We start from the raw sequence: 24261 nt of genomic DNA, 5'->3' as shown, positions 1-24261 counted from the left end.
AAAAAAAAAAAAAAGAAAATCTCTCCCTTTGAATGTCTTGGGAACTCACTCTGTGGCTTAAGAGGAACGTCAGAGTCCAGCCATTGGGTCTCCTTCACCCCCATGGGTAACAACTGAGAGGCCATTTGGGCCTCAGCTTAGTTTAGGCCACTGACAGCTGGCTTTTCCAGTGTGCGGTCTGAAAGGAGCTTCCCAAAGAGCTTAGCAGAGCCTGGGAGATGAAGGCTGGGAAGTGATCTGAGATGCAGACTACCACGCTGCCAAAGGGGGCGCCCTTCTCATCTCACCTGTGGCTAAGGGGCGGAAACTGAGGCAGAGTGGTGAGTCCAGGTTCTTTCCCCAGTAACTTGAAAGCCACTAAGGCAGCCCAGTCCACCCAGAAACAGAGGAGCGTCAGAACTTCCCTCCCAAACATCCTAGCTGCTTCCTTCTCACCATCGTAACAAGCAGGACCGTAAAGCCGCTCATGCCCGCCACCTCGTTTCTATTCTGCCTTCAAGTGTATGATGTGTGTGCACCCTCGTTCATTGTGAGCAAGCATGTGTGTGCTGGTCAGAGGACAGCTCGAAGCAGTGTTGGTCCTGGCAGCCTACTGCTTCTTATTGTTCACCACTGCATAGATCAAGCTAGCAAGGCTGTGAGCTTCTGGAGTCCTGTGTTTCTGCCTCCATCTCACACTAGAGACACAGGAGTTACAGGCTCTCAATCTGAGCTAATCTGAGCTCTAGGGAGTTGAACTCTGAGGTCCTCATGCTTGCATGGCAAGCACTTTAGCCACTGAGCCACGTCTCTAGACCTTACTTCACTTTAAATGGGTCAGCAGGAGCTACACAGATCCCTGGACCTGATACTGGGGGGCAGCCCTGGAGCATTCTATCTGTCTGTCTGTTTACTTTCTGTGTCTTTGAGAACGGAAAAGCAGCACAGTCCTCTGCAGTCTTCACACCTTAGGTTGGTCACTCTCAAGTCCCCAGCTAAAGGCGGCAGGACCTGTGTCGAGAGGTCATCATGGTACTCAACTCAGAAACTCACAAAGTGCAGAAAATGAGTTTCAGTGGACAGCTAACCACAATGGAGCCTCTTCATCACTACCCCACAGTGCCCAGAGACCATGGAGCAGACAGGGTTCTAAAGATTCCTGTGTCCTTGGGTCAGGAAAGACCATCAAAACGTGTCCTCTGGACTCACACAACTGTGCTTACCTGCAAAAGACCTATGTAGATCAAGTCAGTCAAAATTCTAGCTTAGGGAGAGAGGAGCTCATGGTCCTGCACCCCTAACTGAGGGGTTATGGGCAATTCCTAGCTTCTGGGACCAGGAGAAAGAGGCAGTTTTCTTTAAGAGTGTGCCTACTGGTGGGTCATGCTCCAGTTGACAGTACCAGAAGCATAAGATTAGCCCAAACTGAATTTTTGGTTTAGTTAAAAAGAAAAAGGGGGGGAGGGAAAAGAAAAAAAGAAACAGGACAGAAAGTTGAGGGAGTAGGGAGGAAAGGGAGGACCTGGGAGGAGTTAGGGGAGGAGTAGGGAGGAGTTAGGGGAGGAGCAAGGAGGAGTTAGGAGAGGAACAGGAATGATAGGATCAAATACACTGTATGAAATTCTCAAAGAATAAAACCTTTTCAAATTTTCTTTTATTTTACTTGTATGTTTTGCCTATATGCATGTATATGCGCACCACATGTGTGCCTGGTGCTATAGACACCAGACATCCTTGGATCAGAAGTTTCTGAACCTCCTTGTGGGTACTAGGAATTGAACCTAGGTCCTCTGCAAGAACAAGTGCTCTTAATCACTAAGCCAACTCTACTGGCCTGAGTATCAAAACATTGTAAAATGAGTTTTTCATTCTAAGAAAAGCTCATCTTTAGCTCCCTCTATAATTGTGAATCTGACAATTATGAAAAATGTTGAAAATATCTTTGTTTGTGCCAGAAAAGGAATTGAAACTAAACTCATATGCCTGCCTATAATAGAGAAATGATTGTAAAACTGTCTCAGATGTAGATGCAAGTGCTGTTTTAACCTGAATAAAATCTTTAGTCTCCCCATAAAAAAAAAAAAAGGAGGTGCTCATCACCAATGGCATAAGACAAAGGCCCTGGATCGCATACAGCAAGGGCATTTTGGAGAGAGAGCAGGGCTAGCTAAGGACTCTGAGAAGCATGGGGTGTGGCTCAGAGCTGGAGGCTATTGAGAGCTAGTGCAGGGAAGAGTGCAAAGGTTGCACACCCAGAATGAATGCCTGCCTACCCTCCTTGTCACCTGCATCAGGTATTCTGCCTTTAGGACTAGAACCTGCTGGTTTGTCAGGTCTGTCTTCTCAGCCACCATTCCCAACCATCGGGAGACACTGCTTAGAGTTCGTCTGGGAACTTCACAAGTCCTCATTTCCCTTCTTTTTAGTCATAGTGGCTGAAGTCTTGAGGCATTGCTTGGATTAGCCAGTTGGTTGTCTAGACCCTGCAAAGATGAAACAGAGAAAGAAGGGCTCTCAGGGAGTGCCTGCTCTGACCTTGATCCACCTATAAGCTCAGAAAAACTTAGACTTTTTTTTGTTTTTGTTTTCTTGGTTTTTGTTTTGTTTTGGTTTGGTTTTGGTTTTTTTGACACAGGGTTTCTCTGTATAGCCCTGGCTGTCCTGGAACTCACTCTGTAGACCAGGCTGGCCTCGAACTCAGAAATCCACCTGCTTCTGCTTCCCAAGTGCTGGGATTAAAGGTGTGCGCCACCACCGCCCGGCTGACTCTTTTCTTAATATGTGGAGAAGCCACAACAGAGCCAAACAGCTTGCACCAGCCTTTGTAGAGGAAGCCCTGTGGGTTTTAGGCAGGGCTTTCTAGAGCAGCTTGGCTTACATGGGACTCCTGTTGGCTGGGAGTAGGACATCATCTCCTCTGGAGCATAGTAGGACATCATCTCCTCTCTTCTATGGAATATAGTAGGACATCATCTCCTCTCTTCTATGAAGCATAGTAGATTTTTCCTTTCTCTCCCTGAATGCTGACTGGCCTGCTGCTGGAATAAATGCTCCCAGAAACCCCAGAGGGCAGATAAGAAGGTTTGCTTCAGAGTTCAGAGCAACCCCTGGGGTCACATCCTAATGCTTCCCTGTCTGTCTTCTCCCCAACAGGATCCAGCCGCAGCCTCTATCTCAGACCGAGACTGTGACGCCCGGGAGGGTGAGTCAGTAGCCATGAATTACAAAGCATCCCCGCTCCAAGTGAAGCTGGGTGAGTGTGTCTGGGGGCTGAGGGAGACGTGGGACGTGAAGAAGGTGCTCTTGGATTAGGTTGACAGCAAGGTGCTACATTTAAAGTAGCTTGGGCTAGATGACTCCAAGTAAGTCATTGGCACTCCCAAGCACCCTATGTCTTGTGAGACAAAGAAGGCAGTGACAGGTTCTCTGCAGGCTCTTGAAGCTCTTGGGGAGGTCCCTGATGCTAAGATGCCCTGGGAATTCTAGCGGTGGCTGCAAGTATAAAGCATAGGACCCCAGGGCAGGACTCGGAAGGGCCATCCAAAAGGAGCCTGCCTCCAAAAGATAGGGTAGCTGCAGCTGTTTGAGGGACAGATTCAGGACCAGGACTTCTGTCTAGGGAGAGTGTCCCGTTCTTAGAACCCCAGAATCCATTTCCTTTCCAAGTATTGTATTATCTTTGTCTTAGGGTAGGTCCCATGTCCACTTACTGCTTTGAAATCACCTGACTCCCACAGCTGCCCAAAGCTCCAGTGATTCCCTTTCTTACCCCCACCCCCACTGAGCACTGCCCCTCTCCCTTCAGGGACCAAAACCTCACTGATCCAAGGCTGCTGAAGATGATAGCAAACTCCCATGATGTCCTGAAGAGAAATTATAACATGTCACACACAAGATAGATGACAGTCAAATACAGTCATCACAGTCCTTAGCTCTTCTCAAAACTCAGACTCTATTTGCCCACCAAAAACTGGGGCTACCTCATTCCCCAGCTAAGACGGAGCCTCTTATCTCTTAGCAGGCTCTCTCTCCATAGTGAGCTATCAGGATTCTTTTCCACAGAGCCTGTGCCTTTAGGGAATTCAAAAAAATAAAACAGGTCTTGTGTTTCTCTAGAACACATCCAGGCAGCACCCCCCCCCCCCCAGTTGATTTTCTAAACACAACAGCAGTTCTCGATGGACCTGCTTGTCTTCCTAGGGCATTCTATTCAAAGTACAGCCACTTTTATTGTTGTATTAAACAACAACAATAAAAGTATTTTAAGTGCATATAAGTTCTATACTCTCTCCAGAGGCAACCATTCCAAGTTCTTGTTGCTTCATTTTGTACTTCAGCACAAGAGGCATTGCATTGTTCACATTTGTGAGCCTTGCTCCCTTCCCCTGGATGATGTCCGGGAGCTCCTACAGAGAATGGCTTCATTCTTGTAAATGGTTGTATAGTAGTCCATAGTCTAAGCCTTGTCAGCGTGTTGTCTGCATTTTTTTCATAATTTCAAACAAACGTAGCATGCTTCTAAAATAACATTTTTATTTCCTTCACTGTTGTTTCACCACCAAAGCTCATGAAAATTCACAACTTGTCTCACTTGAGATAAAGAAAATTACCAAGAACTGTAAGGCAAATTGCACCCCCTAGAGGCTTGATATGGTAATGGCATTTGGAGAGGCTGGAAAACTAAAACAGAGGCAAAGAGGTCAGAGGGTAGGAAACTTCAAAGATGTGGAAATCGGAGATCATTTTCAAGGGACTCACAGGTGCTGCAATGGCTCCTCCCACAGTTACACTAAAGAGACACCCACCCACACCCGACGCCATGTTTCTATCATGGAACAAGCCTTTTTCCTACATCATGGCTTCACTTGACATTAGTATGAAAGGCAGTTCCTATAGTCATACGTACCACATAGTAGGTCGCCAGTTCCCAGTCATACGCACCACATAGTAGGTCACCAGCCCCACAGCGCAGGGGCTCCGAGCAGACTGGTTTCTCAGCCTCCTGCCCTATCCTGACCAAGGTCCCTTTCTTCCCCTTAGTAGCTCCTTTTCCATCCTCATCAATCCCAAACGCCTCAGTCCCATGGCCAAGGCCTTTGCACTCTGACGGTTTGGTTGTTTTCTCTTGTTTTTGGTTTTTCTGGTTTTGGGGGGGGGGTTGTTTTGTTTTGTTTTGTTTTTGGAGATGGGGGTCTCTGTGTGTGCTCTGAGTTTTTAACCACTGGCAGCCTTCCATCCCTGTGATATAGTATGTGATGCATAGTTGCAATTCTAGTATTTATTGAGTGAATAACTAACTGAATGAATGGCACCTTTTCCAAGTTCATCTCTTTATCACCTCTTCTCCCTCTGTTCATTCACATCCACAGCTGTGTTCTCTTGTGTTGCTTGTGTACATACTTTCCCCCTTAATGTCCTCCTCCCTTTGTAACGGCCTCTTTGACTGCTTCAGCCATCTGTGTTCATCTCTTCCTCTCCAGCCTTCCCTGCCATAGGAACTGTGGTCCCCACAGGGTAGGGGCCAGTCTCCTCTTTTTGGCTGCCACTGTGTACCTCAGTTATGCAAGGCCCAGTGCATGTCCACGGAGCATCAGGTCCCTGGAGGTCCACGGGATCTCTACCAAGTCGAGAAGTGCATGTCTAGAAGAAAGGCCCAGACCAGGCTGCCCCCAGCAGCGTGGCATGGCAGCCACTGGGCAGGACACAGCTTCTTTCCCATGTTTTCTGCAGAGAAGCAAAGGGAGCTGGCCCGGAAGGGTTCCCTGAAGAATGGCAGCATGGGCAGCCCTGTCAACCAACAACCCAAGAAGAACAACGTTATGGCCAGGACGAGGTAGTGGGTCCTCTCTGCCCCTGCCCCGGGACCTCACCAGTCAACACCTACCATTGCTGGTCTCCACCCTCTCCGTTCTCAGAGGAATCCAGGGGGGCGGAGGAGGGATAGCAGTGAGAGGGAGACCCCATGTCCTGTTTATATGCTCCAGCTGGTACTCCAACTCCCCATTTTTTACCCAGGCTGGTCGTCCCTAATAAAGGCTACTCCTCGCTTGACCAGAGCCCTGATGAGAAGCCACTGGTAGCTCTTGACACAGACAGGTGTGTATGGGGCCTGGAGGCAGCTGGGCAAGCCACACGATGTTGTGTGAGCACGGATGGGTTATGACAAGCCACACCTGTCACATTGCCACAGAGGCTGTGTTCTCCAGCCAGGAGCTCTCCATGGGTAGTTTCTCAAGGGGGTGGGTTTTGACTTTGTGGTGGTGGTGGTGGTGGTGGTTTTAAAGGATTGTGCAGAGAGGGGCCTGGGGACCAGCACAATTTGCTGCTGTCCTGGGACAGCTGCCCCATGATGGACCCGGATGTCTCTGGACGGTGCCAGTTCCCTTAGGGAACAACCCTACCACAGGGTAGCATCTGGCTGGCCATAGACTTTTGGAAAATCCAAACAGCCAGGATGGTTTGAACCTAGGGGGAGAAGATTTAAAACGAAAGCCTGAGGACGAGGCAGAAAGAGAGTGGTGGCAGTTCTCTGCAGAAGGAACTTAAGAAGCCACTCCATTTAAAGGTCGAGCTAAGAAACCTACCTGCCTTAGGAAACACATATGTGCATAATAAGCACGGGTTATTTAAATCATACTGTTGGGAAGGGGCGGGTATAGCAGAGATGCAGAGAATTTTCTATTTAATTTCTCTGAATTACTTCTTCTCTCTCTCTTTTTCTCCTGGGCCAGCGATGATGATTTTGACATGTCCAGGTACTCTTCTTCTGGCTACTCCTCGGCCGAGGTGAGGCTCCACCCCTTGCCTCCACAGACCACGGGAGCCAGGCTACCCTTACCAGTCAAAACGGAGGGGAGGCGACTGGGGTGGGAGGAAGGGCGCTCCAAAGGGGCAGAAGAAAAGGCACGTGGAGCAGAGTCCTGTGGAGGAGGGGCTCCGCGTGAGACAGGGCCTGAGCTGGGAGAATTTGGGAAGAAATCACTAACCTGAATTACAGTGAGCCCAGGGTTATTAAAGAGGGGCTCTAAAATAGAACAGGTGTGAAATGCAGGCGACACCTTACACAAGTCGACCTGAATCGGGGCAAACCCCGAAAACAATCAAGAGTAGATCTGAGAAGTTGACCTTGGACTAGGCAGGGGCCTGTATGTGGCTGGGCCTTAGGAAAACCTGTCTGGAGGAAGTGAGACCAGAGCCAGGCCCAGACCTGGGATGAAATGGAGCTGTCCCTGGCCTTTGAGTGGCAGCGGCGGCCTCAGCCCAGGGTGATGCCCTTGCAGCTGACGCGAACCTTTTCTACAGCAGATCAACCAAGATTTGAACATCCAGCTGCTGAAAGATGGCTACCGGTTAGACGAGATCCCTGACGACGAGGACCTAGATCTCATCCCCCCCAAGTCCGTGAACCCTACCTGCATGTGTTGTCAGGCCACTTCCTCCACCGCCTGCCACATTCAGTAGTGGGCGGGGTCGCCGCGGTGCACGGGCGGCGCTGACCTGGGTTGGGCGATGCAGCAGGGGAGACCCCTACCCTGCTGGTCCGCTGGCCCCCAGCCCCGCGCCTCTTACAGCCGCCAACCTCGTAACAGTCATTGCTTCCTCCTATGGTAGGACGTGTACCTCTGTGTGTTCATGGAGCCGGAGAAACCAAAACCGGGTCTGTCTCTAGCCCCGGGGCTGAGGAGGGGTAGGCACTAGTTGTTCAGTTACTTGGGTGGGGGGAACCACACCCAAGCACCCTGCCACCTCTCTCATAGCTGCAGTCAGAGGGCAGCACTGAAGGCCAGGAGGCCAAATGTAAGTCGTAGGATGAAGGGATCACACAGCCGGAAGGTTGGCCCCAGCCAGTGAAGCCATGAACCTCCCACCCCCGCCCCTAGCCCAGCTTGAAAAGGAAGGAAAGGGGTTTGGAGAAGAAAAGGCTCCAAGCAAGGGGGGCCGTTCTTACACCTGAGAGCCCCTCTCCCCAAACCCTGTGCCAACCCATATACCTATCTGTGTTTTCCCCTCATCTCCACATGGGAACCCTGGCAACGCTGTCCAAAGGAATACTGTCTCTCCATTAGATCACTCCTTCCACTGTCTCCTTCCCCTGCTTCCTTACTTTCTGAGGGTTGGGAAGGTAAGATGGGCCTTAAAAAGAAGCCGGGTTTGGGGATGGAACGACCTGTTCTCACCGGTCTCTGTCTCTCTGCCTCAAACCCACGCTACTGACACATACACACACACACACACACACACACACACACACACACACACACACACACACACTGTCTTCTGTCTGTTGGTTCCAGGCTGGAAGCAAGAGATGAGGCTGGCCTCCTGTGCCGGTTCCCATTTCACCCTAGCTTAAGGTCGAGGAGGCCGGCTTCCAGAAAGGCTCTTGAAGAGCAAGCTTAAGAAAATACAGTGAACCAAGTGGCTGTATGTATATAATAGGGCATGCATGTTGCATGCGCGTGAGAGTGTGTGTGTGTGTGTGTGTGTGTGTGTGTGTGTTTTAAGCCTGTCTGTCCCTGGCAACCAGGTGAGTGTCTGTGATGGGGAAATGGCTGTGTTCTGCTAACTGTGTGAGAGGCTGCTTGGAAATGCAGTGAACTGAGAGCACTGCCTGGCAATCAGAAGCCTGGGTTCTGGTCCCAGCCTTGGCATTCTCCCTGAGCAACTAAGCAGTTCCCAGGCTTCTCCAGGGCTTCAGTTCTCACAACTGGAAAATAAAGAGTAGCTGACATCACTGACAGAGTCTTTTCATACTGAAAGGAATTTCTTTCACATGAATTTCTGCAAAAGGCTATGACATCTGTGTGTCTTTGAACTTAGAAGGCACCTGGAGGTGTATGCACATGGACATGGGAAGTACATGTCAATTTGTTTGGAAAAAAGGTGTGTGTGTGTGTGTGTGTGTGTATGTGTGTGTGTATGGGGTGTGTGTGGTGTTTGTATGGGGTGTGTGTGGTGTGTGTATGGGGTGTGTATGTGTGTGTGTGTGTACGGGATGTCATGTATATTGTTGCTTCTGCTGCTGTTCTGATCTGAGGGAGGAAAGCTAAGGCTGTAGTTTAGTGAGATGGTAGATCTCCCATAGTTGAAGACAACTGCAAGCAGAGAGAGCCTCATACTGCTGGGCCTAGGCCCTACCGGCCTCCTCTCACTGAGCCAGTGTGGCCAGAGTGTGGCTTCTCCAGGCACCCCACATGCAGGCATTTCCACCCTCTGGATACTACTCACATGTCACTTTGTGGGTGCCAGGGGCTAGAGTGGAGATGGTGAGGAGGAGGAATGGGGCTGTTGACTTAGGAAGAGAAGCGCCTCTCTCTGCCCACACCCAGGGGCTGCCTACTCCCAAATATTGGAGTGTAGCTTTCCACTCCCCATACCTCCAGCCCAGCTTACTTCCCCCTAGTGCAGAGATCCTAGTTAGATAAGAAAATCCAAAGGAGGCAAGCCAGAGAGAGCATCTCCAGGGGCCACAAGGCCCAGAGTGGCCCCATCTAAGCCCCTCTCCCACCCCAGTGAGCATCTCTACCACTCATCGTCTGGCCTCCAGAGGTAGAACTCCTCCCACCCCACCCCACCCCACCCCACCCCACCCCACCCCACCCCACCCCACCCCACTGGGCTCTTTGACTCACCCTTCTAGAACATGGGTGTCTCTGCTCTTTAGACTGCTGCCTTGCTGATGACTTCCTGTGGGATTCTAATTCAGCGCGTGTGCCCCTGAGAGCCAAGGGCAAGTGCCCTTGTGAACACACTAGTTCCCTAGCAGGCAAGGGCATTAGACTGAGGTGGTCTGTACACAGTGGGTAGGGTAGGAAGCTAGCAGCCTGCAGCTTCCTAGTCCAAGGAGAGCACACAGTCCCCTCCTTCCCTGTCTGGAAGTTGGAGGGGAAAAGCCAGGGCCTTAGCTTGCCCCTGCTCCCCCCACCCCTTGTAGATACTGCCTTAACACTCCCCCACCCTCGGCTGTGGCTGCTACTCAGCCAGGTTTCTCCGAGCTCACTAATTTATTTCCAAGAAGGTGTGTGGAAGACATGAGCCGTGTATAATATTTTTTTTAACATTTCCATCGCAGTATTGACCATCATCCTTGGTTGTGTATCGTGTAACACAAAATAATGATATTAAAAGCATCAAACAAGCCAGACTCAGCTCCTTACCTGGGGTGTGGGCCACGGCAAGGGGGCTGAGGAAGGGAAAAACAACTGACCTCCGGGATCCACGTGTCCCTCTACCTCTGCTTGTTACTGATGTGTGGCCCTAGGTGAATCACAGCCCTCAGACTGTGAACCGGAACCTCCGCCTCTCTCTTCAGCAGTGAGACGTCTGTCCTGCAAGTTCTCTATGGCCTTCTGAACTCTTGAGAATTGGATATTTTGAGGGGTCCAAGGCAAAAAGGGACTGGCATAGTGAGGAAATTAGGCCTCCTGTGAAGGGATGGGGCCAAGGCAGGTGATATCATAATGGGCATTGCCTATCTTAAAAAGGAAGTTGGGTGGGGTAGGAAACAAGAAAGCTGAGCGGAAAGATACTGAGAGGCCCCCCAAGGGAAGGGGTCACAGCATCTAGGGGCACCTTCCAGGCTGGAGGTGTGGGCTATTTAGGGGAAGGGGTAGTCACTGATGTCCAGCAGGAGTCCTTAATAGGCAAAGCCCACTACAGCATCCCTGAGACCCTACCATGTTCCTCTTCTCCCGGAAGACCAAGACCCCCATCAGCACCTACAGTGACTCCTACAGGGCCCCTACCTCCATCAAGGAGGTCTATAAGGACCCACCTCTATGGGCCTGGGAAGCGAACAAGTTTGTGACCCCAGTAAGTAGAGGCTGCAGATGGGATGGAAGGAGTATATAGTCGTGGGTCTGGGTGGCTGGCATGTGACCATCTCTGTGTTTGTAGTTATTTCCAGTTCTGAGGGTCTTTTTAAATTTCATTTATGTATTTATTTACTTATTTATTGAGACACAGCTTTACTGTGTAGCTTAACCTGGCCTTAAATTTGTGGCAATCCTACATTGTCACAATCCTGGCTAGAACTGCAGGTAGGAACCTTGCCCAGTCATTTTAAGATTGCTTTGGATTTATTAAGATAGGCTCTAGACTGCCAGATGGCAGAGTGCACCATTAATCCTAACACTCTGGAGGCAGAGGCAGGCAGATCTCTGTAGGTTCGAGACCAGCCTGGTCTACAGAGCAAGTTCTAGGACAGCCAGGGCTACAAAGAGAAACCCTGTCTCAAAAAAACAAAACAAAAACAAAAACAAAACAACAGCAAGAACCAGAGGAGCCAAGAGTTCAATGTGACCAGGATATGCAAATGTTTGGGGGCTACCAGTAGAGCAGGCCAGCAATGTCCAAAATGCCTGTCTTTATGCATGGGTGTCACGTTTCCTTCTGTCTGTCTGGGGGAGAGAAGTGAAACAATGCATGTAGGGAATTAGAGCCTGTGGTGGTGACAAAAGGAATTCATGAGTAGAATTTTTAAAAAATTATGTCTAAATAAGCTCTGTAGACGAGGAAAGGAAACTTGGAGGATGGTAAATTCAAGGGTAGACTAGGCTGTATATAAATATCTGTCTCAAAGCCCTAAGACTCACATAAGTTAATTTTTAGACAATCATGAGTGATAAATATACTTACAAAAATGATTCCCTGACAATAAATGCCACTACCAGCCAGGCGGTGGTGGTGCATGCCTTTAATCCCAGCACTTGGGAGGCAGAGGCAGGTGGATTTCTGAGTTCGGGCCAGCCTGGTCTACAGAGTGAGTTCCAGGACAGCCAGGGCTATACAGAGAAACCCTGTCTTGAAAATCCAAAATAAAAAATAATAATAAATAATAATAATGCCACTACCAACACTATGAGAGACATTCATGTTAAACTAGTTAAAAGTAGGGGAAATGAATCTGAATTCCAGACTGAAACACAAGGTTTAATGTCTCTGGCTCTTTACACGCACACACACACACACACACACACACACACACACACACACACATGTTCGCACACTGTATAACTTCTGTGGAAAAACATCTTCACTGCAGGTCTTCAGGTTTCCAAAGTGAGACCGAACCAATGAAGTTTACACTAAGATGTAAGGTGACAAATCAAGGCTGGTGGCATTGCCGGGCATGCTCATGGTCCTAGATTTCACCCCCAACACCAGAAATGACATATTACAAAATCACTAGAAATAACAGACTTTACCTCTGAGAACTTCAGATACTGGAATTGATGGATTTTTTTTAAACTTTAACCAAGGGATGTAGGTCAAGAGTTGGTTTTTGATAAGACTCAGACAAATCTCTAAAGAGACTAATCAAGGAAGAAAAGACACAGATAAATAAAAACTGCTTTGATCTAGAAGAAAATAGATAAAAGGAAGAGGCTGCCCAACTTTAGTAAAACTGAAATCAGACTACTGCACTTGTCTGCCATGTCAGCCACTGGGAGACCGACGTTGACAGAGCTCAGGTTTTAAACCAGCCTGGGTGAAAGCCTGGAAGCAAAGGCGAGGCTTAGAGTCACCTAATTCTTCTTTAGCTTTAGTGAACTATGAAAGATGAAGCCTTAAATCTGTACAATAAGCTTTATTTTTATTCTGTATACCTTTAAAAAAAAAAAGCCTGCCAAATGGCTCAATGAGTAACGCCACCTCACTGGCCTGAGTTTAACCTCTAGAAGGAGAGAATAGGTTCCTGTTTCACACCACACACACACACACACACACACACACACACACTCACACACACTCACACTCATACACACACACTCACTCACACACACACACACACACACACACACACTAAAAATATTGTTTAGGCCAGGGTGGTCACCCAACACTAGGAAGGCAGAGGCAAGTGGATCTCTGAGTTCAAGGCCAGCCAGGTCTACACAGTGACAGCTAAAGACAGCCAGAGGTACACAGTGAGACCCTGTTTCAAAAACAAAATTATTTTTTTCATTCTTTTATTTTGTTTTTTGTTTTGTTTTGTTTTGAGACAGGGTTTGTCTGTGTAGCCCTGGCTGTCCTGGAACTCATTCTGTTCAGGCTGGCCTTGAACTCAGAAATCTGCCTGCCTCTGCCTCCCAAGTGCTGGGACTAAAGGCATGCGCCACCACTGCCCGGCAAAAATTACTTTTACTGAGGCTGGGGAGATGGCTCAGTTGGTAAGGTGACTGTCGAGCAAGCATAAGGATGTAAATCCAATTCCCAGCATCCACTGTACAGAGCCAGGTGCACTGCTCACTCTTGCAATTTCATGGCTGGAGAAGTAGAGACAGGAGGATCCCTACAGCTTTCTGACTAGTCAGACTAGACAACCAGTGAGCGCTGGGTCCAGTGAGACACCCTGGCAGAGGTAAGTAAGGCAGAGAGTGATAAAGGAAGACATTGACATTGACCTGACCTTGGGCCTTTACACAAATGTCCATATATGTGCAGTTACACACACAAACAGAGAGAGAGAGAGAGAGTTATACAGGATAAAGAATTTCCCAAACAGATATGAATTACATATATTAGTTACAAAGTTATATAAAGTCATAAATAGATGAATAAACAAAATAGCATATATCAAGAAAACACATATATGGAAACAATATTCAGCAAAAATGATTGGCAACAGAGCTATGGAAAAAGATTTATCAGACTAAGGGTGGCATGACAAATCCACGGGGAAAATAGACTGCTTAGTAAGAAAACTAGTCATTCATATGGATAGATATAAAATTAATACCTAATTTACACCACACCCAAATGAAAGTCCTGGCGGATTAAATATGGAAAGTAATACCATATAGTTTTCAGAAGAAAATACAGGATGTTATTTTCATTATCTGAGAGTATGGATAGATTCCTTTAGTCATAAGAAAGAAGCATTAACCATCAAACATTAATAATTCAACTGGTTTAAATTAGAACTTCTGTTCATCAAAGAAGCCATAAAGAGAATTAAAGAAAAAAAAAGCCACAAACCGAGAGATTTGTAACATGTGACTGATTAGTATATGGAATACATAAAGAAGTCAAGTTCTCTGGGTTAAAATTGAACACACATGCATTTTGACCTCTGCCTGGAACTACAGTAACCGGATACTTGAGATCAGGATTCACAAGGATGGTGAGAAAGGGCCAACCACAGGAAAACCCACCCGGCAAGAGGAAACTTGCCGAGCAGTAACTGACTTAGCACATCTGAGATGCGAGGGGGGGGATGGAGGGGGGAGCCTGTATCATTCAGCTTAAGGATATAGGATTCAAAAAGCTCAGGGATTGGCCGTTCTGGCTTTCTGAAACTGAAGGTGAAACAGAAGGACCAAGGCTAAAATAAGGATTATTCATTTAAGAAGCAGTTAAACCTACTAATCCTTTCTATTCTTTGCCTCGGGGTGACTTCCTGGCTCTGTCTCTGAAAAAGTCACAGGGCTCCCCACAACCCCCTTGGCAGATGAGCATCCATATACTGACTGTTCTAAGCCCCCCGCAGCCCTCTTCTGGGCTGGCAGCTGGGCTATTACCCTAGGCCTAAGATTAAAGGGGCCTTTCCAAAAAAAAACATCGGATCCCCACACAAGGAAAGGTGTGAGAACACTGGTGTCAGGGTCTGCAAGAGACAGCCCAGCCAGCAGACTAGCGGTGGGCATGTGCTGGCAGCTGGTAAAATCACTCAAGGCCTCAGACACAAACTCTTTTGGTTTTCTATTTATGAACAGAAGCAAAGATCACAAACATCTTAAGAACACCTCTTAACACAAAGACCTATGATTCCTGTGAGTGCTTCTAAATAAATGTTCCTCTCTCTCTCTCTCTCTCTCTCTCTCTCTCTCTCTCTCTCTCTCTCTCTCTCTCTTTCCTCTCTCTCTCTCTCCTCCCTCTCTCTCCCTCTCCCTCTCTCAATCTCTGTGTGTGTGTATTATGTGTGGTGCACGTGTGCATGTGCTGAGTGTGTGTGTGTGTGTGTGTGTGTGTGTGTGTGTGTCCTGGGGTTGATGTTGGGAGTCTCCCTCCATTGTTCTCCTTCTTTTTTTTTTTTTCCGAGACAGGGTTTCTCTATGTAGCCCTGGCTGTCCTGGAACTCACTCTGTAGACCAGGCTGGCCTGGAACTCTGAAATCCACCTGTCTCTGCCTCCCAAGTGCTGGGGTTTTTTTGTTTGTTTGTTTTTTGTTTTTTCTCCATTTTTTAATGTTTTGCTTGCATGTATGTCTGCACACCATGCACATGTGTGTGTGTGTGTGTGTGTGTGTATCAAAGTGTTTGGTATGTATATGGATATACATCTATGTAGGTTTAAATTTAGCTAGACCCTGTGTATGTAAAGTACGGGCAAGCCCTGAATCTCGGCACCCTTGCACGTACAGCTCCCACACTGCCTTCCCACAAGGGAATGTCACCGTGCCAGATAAAACAGGACAACACCAGCTAGACACACGATATCCTAGAAGGTCCTGAACTAAGGACTTTTCTGGGAGCAACCAGACATTATAGCCATATACACAAAAATCCTTTCCCCTTGATAATCATAGGGCTGAGTAGGCGTGGTCTCAGCTAACTTTGCCAACTGCCTGTCTATAGAGACCTATGAAACCTATACTTTGTTTGACATTCTGCCCTCAACTGAAGACAAGGGAACCCCAAAAGGAGGACTTCATTTGGGTTTCCATTGATCTATTCAAACAAGGAGTGATGGGCTAGGGTGAGGTAAGCTAAGTCGAGGGGCCCAGAGTCCAGAAAAAGAATGGGGAAAGTCTCAGGGCTGGATAAGGACAGAATCTCAAGGTCGAGAATAATAATGGTGTCAGAAAGGACCACAGCAGCAGCAAGGTTTTGCTAGAGACAGCCTATCACATTTTAAAGCAGGCATCCCACGAAACCCATCCTTCTGCTTCAAGGTCCCAGACGCCCTCCCTGCCTGTCCAAGAACTACATAACACAGTCAGTTCCCAGCAAACCAGGTTCTCTTGAAGCTCTAGGTTATGTCCACTGGCCCTGCTAGAGGAGACTCCCGGCCCTGTTCCCGGTGAGTGCGCAGTCTACGAGAGAGAACAAGAAGCGCACATCTCTCTGACCTTTGGGAAGCTCCTTCTCAGTCAGGAAACAGTAGAAATGAAGTCAACCGCAGCCTGGTTCCATGTGTCAACTTTAGATGAGAAAACAAGCATACAAGAAAAAGGGGCAATAAAATGATTTAAAAACACGTCTGGGAGCTAGAGAGATTACTCAGTGGTTAAAGCTCTGGCTGCTGTTGCAGAGGAGAAAACAGGTTCGGGTCCCACCACTTATATGGAGCCTCACAAATATAAGTAACCCCAGGACTTGTGGTTCTGATGCCCTGTTCTGGCCTCTTCAGGTGTCTATATGATGCACATATATATACACGCGTGGACAAAACACAGAAAATTAAGCAAAAGTCTGCCTATGCAGAAGGCCCAGTGTGATGGGAGAACTCATCCCCTTTTTTGTTTGTTTGGTTTTTGTTTTTTGTTTTTCAAGACAAGGTTTCTCTGTGTAGCCCTGGGTGTCCTGGAACTCACTCCGTAGACCAGGCTGGCCTCGAACTTAGAAATCCGCCTGCCTCTGCCTCCTAAGTGCTGGGATTAAAGGTGTGCGTCACCACTGCCCAGCTCAGAACCCTCTTGTAGAGGGGGTATGTGGGGATCCAGCCAGGCTGGCCTTTATAAGAGAGACTAAATCTAACTCCACCAAGGTTCCAAGGCTTGGAATCTCCCTGAACCTAGACATTTTTCGTCTCTCCCTCGGCCTAGGGTCTGACTCAGACTATGCACCGTCATGTGGATCCTGAGGCCCTGCAGAAGATGGCCAAATGTGCCGCACAGGACTACACCTATAAGAGTTCCATATCAGGCCACCCCTACTTGCCTGAGAAATACTGGCTCTCTCCAGATGAAGGTAGGACCCCATCTCACCCCAGCCCATCACTCCTTGTTTGAATATATCTGTGGAAACCCAAATGAAGACCCCCTTTTGGGGTCCCCTTGTCTTCAGTTGAAGGCAGAATGTCAAAAGTATGGGTTTCATAGGTCTCTATAGACAGTCAGCAAAGCTAGCTGAGACCACTCATACTCAACCCTACGATTATCAAGGGCAAAGAATTTTTTTTTTGACCTTAGAAAAATATCCCAGCAATGACCCTCAGCTTGAACCCAATTTGGACCCTGACCTCCATCCTGATTGTGTATTCATGACTTGGACCACTTTCCTAATCAAGCCCCTCGACAACCTAGCTTCTTAGTAACCTTTTCCCATTGTCTCTCTCTGTCTTTATATATGTCAGCCCCTCTACAGCCAGGGAAAATTTTCTTTTTGCCTAAACTTTTTGTCTTATTCTTCTCTTTCACAGAGACAGTCTATACTCACATTGTTTATGAAAAATCGCCTTTCTCCTTTGGCTAAGTATTTATGATCTGTCTCCCTGTCCATTGAAGGGAAAGCTGCTGTCTTGTTCATAGCTGTATCCTCTCCATCACGGGGCTTCATAAGTATCCATCTTCATAAACATATGTGGAAGGAATTGATAACCCTGAGTTAACGCTGGGAGCCTGGAATACTGAAACTGCACCTGGATGTGCAGTTACCACACCCATGGGAGCGAGCCCTCAGCGTTTGCCTTCTAGGATGAGGCTTGAGCTTCAGTCTCCAGGCTACTCTCTCAGAAAGAATCTCCTTCCTCGCCTTCCCGAGTCCCTTGTACAATCCCTGAGGAAATGTGAGCTTCGCCAGGGCGCTATCCAGAGCCATCTTTTTTTCTCCTCCCCTAAAGCCATTTCATTACTTCTTTTGATTGCTTGGTTGGTTGGTCCGTGGGTTTTTCTAATCAGAGTTTCTGTGTTAGCCTTGGCTGTCCCGCATGCTGGGGTTAAGTCATGCACCACCATGCCCATCTTAATTACTTTTTTTAAATGATTTTTTTTTAATTTCCTGTGCATTGGTGTTTTGCCTGCATATGTGTCTGTGTGAGGGTGTCAGATCCCCTGGAACTGGAATTATAGACAGTTGTGAGCTGCCATGTGGGTGCTGGGAATTGAACCCTGGTCCTCTGAGAGAGCAGACAGCGATCATAACCACGGGTCTTCCAGCTCCGTGGTTTTAATTACTATAATCATAAATTTTTCAGCCCATGACCCTCACTAGCATCCCATTCTCTTGCACTTGGACCTTGATCTGCAGACCCTTCAAATTCTATATGGCAATGTTAGCACTCTTCACCCTCCCCGCCCCCAATCACGAAGATATATATATATATATATATATATATATATATATATATATATATATTTGCTTTTATGATTTTCTAGGGGGGGTTGGTTTATATTTGTTTTGCTTCGTTTTGAGATAGTGTCTCACTATATACCCTTGTCCAGCACAGAGCTTGATATGTAGACCAGGCTGGCCTGGAATCCATAGAGATCTGTCTGCCTCTGCCTCCTGAGGGCTAGGGTTAAGAGTTGTGCCACTACGCCCACCCTTTTAAAATATTTTATTACATTTATTTATTTATTTATTTAGTATGTATGTATGTGTATGGGGGAGGACAAGCCAATGTCACAGCCCATATGCAGAGGTTCGAAGACAACTTTCAGAATCTACTATGTGGGTCCCAGGGATTGAACCCAGGTTGTCAGGTTTGGTAGCAAATTCCTTTACCCACTGGATCTTTCTGTAGCCCAGGATAGCCTAGAATACACAATGTCACCCAGGCTCTTAGTGAGCCTCCATCCTAAGCCCTACAAATTCTGGGATTACACAAGCATACCATTAGACCATCCTGTCATCTCCGTCTCCATCCTTCAGACTTTGAGGAGTGGACTATGAACAGGGTTAAGAGATGGGGCAGTATTAAAATGTCTTTGAACTAGAATAGTCATCTTGGCTAAATTTCACTGGTGAGAATGGTCATAGCTTTTATGTTGATGCTGGATTGCAGGATTCAAAGATGCAACAAGAAGGCCAGAGGCTAATAGGAATGGCTTCCTATGCAGCAAGCATCCTCCTTTCCTCCTCCGCCCCCTCCCACTTCTCTATACAGGCAGGGTCTCTCATGTAGGCTAGAGCTGGCCATGAACTTAATTTTCAGCCAAGGAGGACCTTAAACTCATGGTGCTAACTGCCTCCACCTCCTCAGGACTTGGATTATCAGGGTTTTTGTTTGGTTTTTAATCAGGATATTATATAGTCCAGACTGGTCTTAAACTCAAAGCAATCCCCCTGCCTCAGTCTGCTGAGTTACAGGTATGAGCCACTGTGTTCAGCATTTTTCTAAAACTTTTATATAGATTACTTCATCTAGAGCTCACAACAACCTTTCCCTTTTTCCCTTGCCGTGCTGAAATTTGAAGCCAGGCACTGTGCTGCAGAGTCTATTCTGCTAACCATGACGTTATTTCTGTCTCCTGGTGAAGGTATCACAGGGATAAAGGAATGAGATCATAGAGGAAGAGGGGAGAAGTTCAAGGGATTTTAAGGTTGACTAGGCAGACCTTAGTGCCTGGGACATGGTAGAGAGGGGAGAGGCACCATTTCTAGGCTAGCTGATTCAAAGAGGGTGCAGCCAGGATGAAATCTGATAGCCCCAAGATTCCAAAGCTTGCTCAAAGGAGTCTCTTAGGTGAGACATGATCTCAATGGAATGAAAAACACGGGTGGTAGACAGGGCATGGTGCTTTGGGCCTTGTAATCCCAGCACTTGGGAACCAGGGTCAGTGAGGTTCAGCTTTGTGATAGAGGTTAAAGAAGAAACATCTAGAAGGTCCCAGGCTGGCTCTGGATGGCCTGTGAAGTAATCCTATCTGGTATCTCCACTCCTATGCTGAAGAGGACAAATGCTGTACAAGCTACCTGGACAACGACCGGTACAACACATGGAAGACAAGTCCTTGCAGCAACTACTGTAACAAATATACCACCTGTCTTCCTCGACTGTCCAAGGTACCTTACTGTGCCTGCCGCAACTGCCTAAGGTCTGGGACTGTGTCCCACACACACACACACACTCTCACACACACACTCACACACACTCACACACACACACACACTCACACACACACTCACATACACACTCACACACACACACACTCTCACACACACACACACACACACTCACGCATGCACACCATCTCCATTCTGCAGGGTCTCTTCCCCATCAGTAAACTATGGTCTTCTATTTTATAGCTGGCAATCGAGGCCAGGAGTTGGGCTGTGATAAAGCCCTAGGCTCCAGCCTCTGACCCAGATTGGTAGTAACATGACAATTATGCACTCCTTGACTGGTTTCATGTTTGCCAAGTAGTGCTGCCTCGTCTCATCTGGCTACTGTGAAACCAGGGGCTGCCCTTGAGTCAGTAACTCCTCCCTACCTGCCCTTGAGTCACTAGATCCTCCCTACCTGGCTTTCCCCTCCTTTGTGATGGGAACATGGGCAAAGAGGAGAATGAGATAGAGAGTTCCGATGAGGCCCAGGCCTTTCTCAGGGAATGTGAGGTAGACCCAAACCCCAGAGCTTAAATGTAGGCTGATAGCTTACTGAACCCCTCTGAAACAGACCGTTTTCGTGAACTGAATTCCCCTCCTAAGTTCCCTTAAGTGATACTGAAAAAGCAATATTCTTAGCTCCCTCCCCACCTTAGAGACGTGCAGACACAATGACGTATGGGTGAAGGCTAAAGTACAGTTGTCAGAGTCCCAGGTCTAAAAACACCTCTATCTCCCAGCCGCGGTTCTACCATCCTCGCCCTCACCTTGCCCTCGTAGGCGGAGCAAATGCGTTGCCCGGCAACAACTCGAAACAACCCAGGAGAATAAGCGAGCTTCTGAGGAGAGGAGACTGTGCCTCTTGAAAGACAGTCTGAGTATTCTGGGAGGGCATTTCCCCTCAGAAGCTCCCCCAAAGAGAGGTAGCAACTGTTTCGAGTTAGAGCCTAAGGTACCACGTGTGCCACTTCCAGGACACGGGGATGGAGACAGTGGTTCGAGGGATGCCGTTGGAATATCCTCCTAAGCCGGAGCGCCTCAACGCCTACGGTAAACAGCGAAGGGACCGTGGAAAGATTACTGAATGGGAAAGAGGAAGGCAGAGGGCAGGATGGGGATCTGGAGGAACATAGCGTGTGATTGTAGCTCTGTCTCCGTGTTTGTCTCTGCTTCTGGCTCTGACTCTGCTCTCCCCCATCCCTCTGACACTGGTTCTTTGGGTATCCTGGACACTGGGCTCAGAGCGCGAGGTAGTGGTGAACATGCTGAACTCGCTGTCCCGGAACCGGACTCTGCCACAGATTGTACCACGCTGCGGGTGCGTGGACCCTCTGCCGGGGCGATTGCCATACCAAGGATACGAAAGCGCTTGCTCCGGCCGCCACTACTGTCTGCGCGGGATGGACTACTGCACCACTGGGGAGCCTAGCACAGAACGCCGCCTGCGGCCTTTGTGCTCGCAGCAGCCGACTGTAAGGTTCGCAGGGATCCGCCCGCCTTGTCCGGGCTCCACCCACAAACGAGCCCCGCCCCCCTAGAGTCCCGCCCTGCTCGGCTGCGGTCACGCACTCTGCCTCGTTCTAGCCCGGTTGTTTTCATGCCAGGCCCCCATCGACTGCTTTCAGGGCCCCCAGGGCATAAGCGAACCATCACGAAGGTTACTCCCAAGTCCTCAATCCCGTCCTTTCCAACCGTGCTCAAGGTCAACCCGACAAATGTTTGTATTCTGGAGATTCCCCCCCCCCCCAAAAAAAAACAATTTCAGAGGATTCCAAACCCCTCACATCAGTCGCATCCTTTCCTTACACTCATGTACTGGGTCGGGAGACAGAGGTTCTAGTCTTCAGCATGTTCTCTCTGCCGGGGCCTAGGCTCACAATCAGTAGTAGTTGGTACGATCATCGCTGGGGGCAAGGAAGTGGTTACTGCTTTCCCACATCGCCCTTGGCTTTCCCACAGCGTCCTTGGCTTCCTTGAGTGCTAAAGCTAAGTGCACAGAGAGCACAGCGACCAGCCTGCATCCATCCCACGTTGTAGCCTGGGAGGGGTTTCAAGTCTGTGACTGTTTCGAGCGTGGTAGATAGACTGTTCAGATGCATCCACTGGCATGCTACAGGCAGGTCCTTTAGCGACAGTGGGGGTGTGCCAGGAGACTACTTAGGGTGGGAAATGTTTGTTGCGGCGCACAGACAGGAAATTAAAACCAGGGGGCGCTAGCGCCATGGGACGTCAATGGTTGGTAGAGACCAGAAAACCACCAAGAGCCCAATCTTGACCGATTGAATTGACAGCTGACCTAGAGTCAACGGAATCCGGTCCACGGCTTTATATGAAGGGTAAGAGGTCAAGGTTGGGAAGCTACGTCTCGAATATTAGAGACTCAACAGTAGAACTTGCATCCAGCTGTGGTAGATAATACTGGTGTAGCCTGGGAGCGGGGCTTTCAAGTCTGTGACCTTTTGGAGCGTGCAGAAGGGTCTTGAACCCTGTCCTTATCCTATGATCATCGCCTATCCCTCCTCAAGCCTGATTCGTTGTCAAAGATTGGGTCCTTTTCCACCGAAGGGGTGGGGGCGTGGGAAAGTGAGTCTCTTTAGATGGCCCGGAAACGCTGCCTACCTCCTTGCATTGAAGAAATCGCTGTCTTAATGGGAATGGAAGTGGGGATGTTGGATCCTAAAGACTGTCTGATCCTCCCCAGAATTCTGGTGGCAAAAATCAGACCCTGATGGGTAGAGAGGACTTTTCCGGGGCCTTCCCAGAGGCCGTGCTGTAGCGGGGGTTTATGAAGAAGGGCAAGGAAGGAACTGCAAGACTGATTCTGTATCCAGGTTCTTGGTCTGGGAGGTCAGAATGCGAGGATATAAAAAGGACCCGACCCCTCTCTGCTGTTTTTTTCCGCCACTAGGAGTGTGTTGCCCTTCGGTCACCGGCCAGGAATGCAATGTGCTGTTACAACTCCCCCGCCATCATTTTACCCGTTTCCCAACCTTAGGTAAGTTTGGCGCTGATGCATCCACTGGCATGCTACAGGCAGGTCCTTTAGCGACAGTGGGGGTGTGCCAGGAGACTACTTAGGGTGGGAAATGTTTGTTGCGGCGCACAGACAGGAAATTAAAGCCAGGGGGCGCTAGCGCCATGGGACGTCAATGGTTAGTAGAGACTAGAAAACCACCAAGAGCCCAGTCTTGACCGATTGAGTTGGCAGCTGACCTAGAGTCAACGGAATCCGGTCCGGGCTTTATATGAAGGGTAAGAGGTCAAGGTTGGGAAGCTACGTCTTGGGTATCAGAGACTCAACAGCAAAACTCGAGGTCAGTGAGTGGTCAGTGTCGGAGATAAAACGCTGAGATAAGGTTAACATTGAAAACTGGAGTGACTCATCCTTCCTTGCAGATGGGACACAAGTCACTTCAAGAAGACCGGTGGTCCCCAGAGAAACAACTATGTTGTTCATCCTGAGTTTGTGTCTGAGACCTATCCTGTCTACCCTTCCTAGTAAAGCTTTGACCAGGCCAAGGGAGGAAATGGCTCAATAAACTCTTCACCACAAAGACTGCTCGCTGTGTCCTTATCTGGAAAGTGCTGGATGGGGAAACCCACCCCCATCCATCTCAGTGCACCCCTGAGTGACCTCCTGATGGATAGATCAGCAATCCAGCTGGTGTCCTCCCCATCACCATAGAGACAAGTCCCCCTAACCATCCAAATCCGTCTACTTGAAGGCCGTTTAGCTGTCACACCCACAAACATATCCTCTCACATCCCAGATCCCAAACCTCCATCACAGCCTCCCAGATGCTCCCTGTGCTCAGAAAGGTTTGCTGCCCTCTGCCATCTAAGTCGAAGAGCTCACCAAACATCATTTTGGAAGAAGTCATGGTCATGGAGAAAGTTCACATTGTAACAGAAAGAGTCAGTTCTGTCCTGCAGGGGAGCAGGGGTGGGGATTCTAGAATCTCTAGGGGGTTGGTATTTCCCATTGTCTTGCACCACTGCTTTCTCTAGGGGAAAAGGCATGGCATGGCACAACCGTCTCTAGCTAAAGGTTGTCACTAAAAGAAGGAGCTACATGTTATATTAGGGTTTAGGGAGTGGGCACTGCAAAACACCGAGCAGAAACTTGGACACCGCTAATCTGGTCCTGAGTGCTGAGAACTGACAGTTTGGAACACAGACTCTTTGGGTCTACAAGCCCCCTCGGAGGAGCTCTTGGCTGGAGCATTGCCAGTAGGAAATGGGAGCACAGGTCATCCCAGAATTTTTAAAGCTCTTTTTACACTTCCTATCCGTG

The 24261-nt window shown here is 48.5% G+C and overlaps 2 protein-coding genes and 2 long non-coding RNA genes across 13 annotated transcripts in view; 2 read left to right on the top strand and 2 right to left on the bottom strand.

The window, feature by feature from the left end:
* Fam219a (family with sequence similarity 219 member A) overlaps nucleotides 1–10119 on the top strand; it is a 54125-nt gene extending 44006 nt beyond the window's left edge. For 2 of the 7 annotated variants that reach the window (XM_031377091.1, XM_031377089.1), the window contains exons 2-6: nucleotides 3133–3232; nucleotides 5710–5812; nucleotides 5995–6075; nucleotides 6711–6765; nucleotides 7285–10119. In XM_031377091.1, the coding sequence (XP_031232951.1) occupies nucleotides 3133–3232; nucleotides 5710–5812; nucleotides 5995–6075; nucleotides 6711–6765; nucleotides 7285–7440 (495 nt within the window). In that variant the 3' untranslated portion in view covers nucleotides 7441–10119. Of the gene's footprint in view, nucleotides 1–3132; nucleotides 3233–5709; nucleotides 5813–5994; nucleotides 6076–6710; nucleotides 6766–7281 lie in introns of all 7 variants that reach the window. The other 5 variants (XM_031377094.1, XM_031377092.1, XM_031377090.1 and 2 more) reach the window with 3 other exon arrangements.
* LOC116095847 lies at nucleotides 4493–7505 on the bottom strand. 2 transcript variants are annotated; one of them, XR_004120739.1, is made up of 2 exons: nucleotides 5864–6670; nucleotides 4493–5766 (listed from the first exon to the last, which is right to left on the bottom strand). It is a non-coding gene; the product is annotated as an uncharacterized LOC116095847 (long non-coding RNA). The 2 variants fall into 2 exon arrangements; XR_004120738.1 differs by lacking the exon at nucleotides 5864–6670 and adding an exon at nucleotides 7392–7505 and having other exon boundaries at nucleotides 4495–5766.
* Nucleotides 10120–10471: 352 nt separating the features above from the next.
* Nucleotides 10472–23523, top strand: CUNH9orf24 (chromosome unknown C9orf24 homolog). 3 transcript variants are annotated; one of them, XM_031377085.1, is made up of 7 exons: nucleotides 10472–10791; nucleotides 16745–16889; nucleotides 19813–19925; nucleotides 20942–21017; nucleotides 21210–21444; nucleotides 22876–22962; nucleotides 23364–23523. In XM_031377085.1, exons 1-7 carry the CDS (start codon nucleotides 10657–10659, stop codon nucleotides 23464–23466), a joined length of 894 nt encoding a protein of 297 aa, XP_031232945.1. In that variant the 5' UTR covers nucleotides 10472–10656; the 3' UTR covers nucleotides 23467–23523. The 3 variants fall into 3 exon arrangements, with proteins under 3 accessions (XP_031232945.1, XP_031232946.1, XP_031232947.1); XM_031377086.1 differs by having other exon boundaries at nucleotides 10473–10791; nucleotides 21210–21439; XM_031377087.1 differs by lacking the exons at nucleotides 10472–10791; nucleotides 16745–16889 and adding an exon at nucleotides 19470–19605.
* On the bottom strand, nucleotides 16075–20717 carry LOC116095848. The gene is made up of 3 exons (XR_004120740.1): nucleotides 20619–20717; nucleotides 17358–17487; nucleotides 16075–16119 (listed from the first exon to the last, which is right to left on the bottom strand). It is a non-coding gene; the product is annotated as an uncharacterized LOC116095848 (long non-coding RNA).
* Nucleotides 23524–24261: the final 738 nt, after the last annotated feature.

Source organism: Mastomys coucha, unplaced genomic scaffold (assembly GCF_008632895.1).
Source record: "Mastomys coucha isolate ucsf_1 unplaced genomic scaffold, UCSF_Mcou_1 pScaffold18, whole genome shotgun sequence".
NCBI lineage: Eukaryota > Metazoa > Chordata > Mammalia > Rodentia > Muridae > Mastomys > Mastomys coucha.
This window is presented reverse-complemented; position numbering and strand designations above follow the sequence as displayed.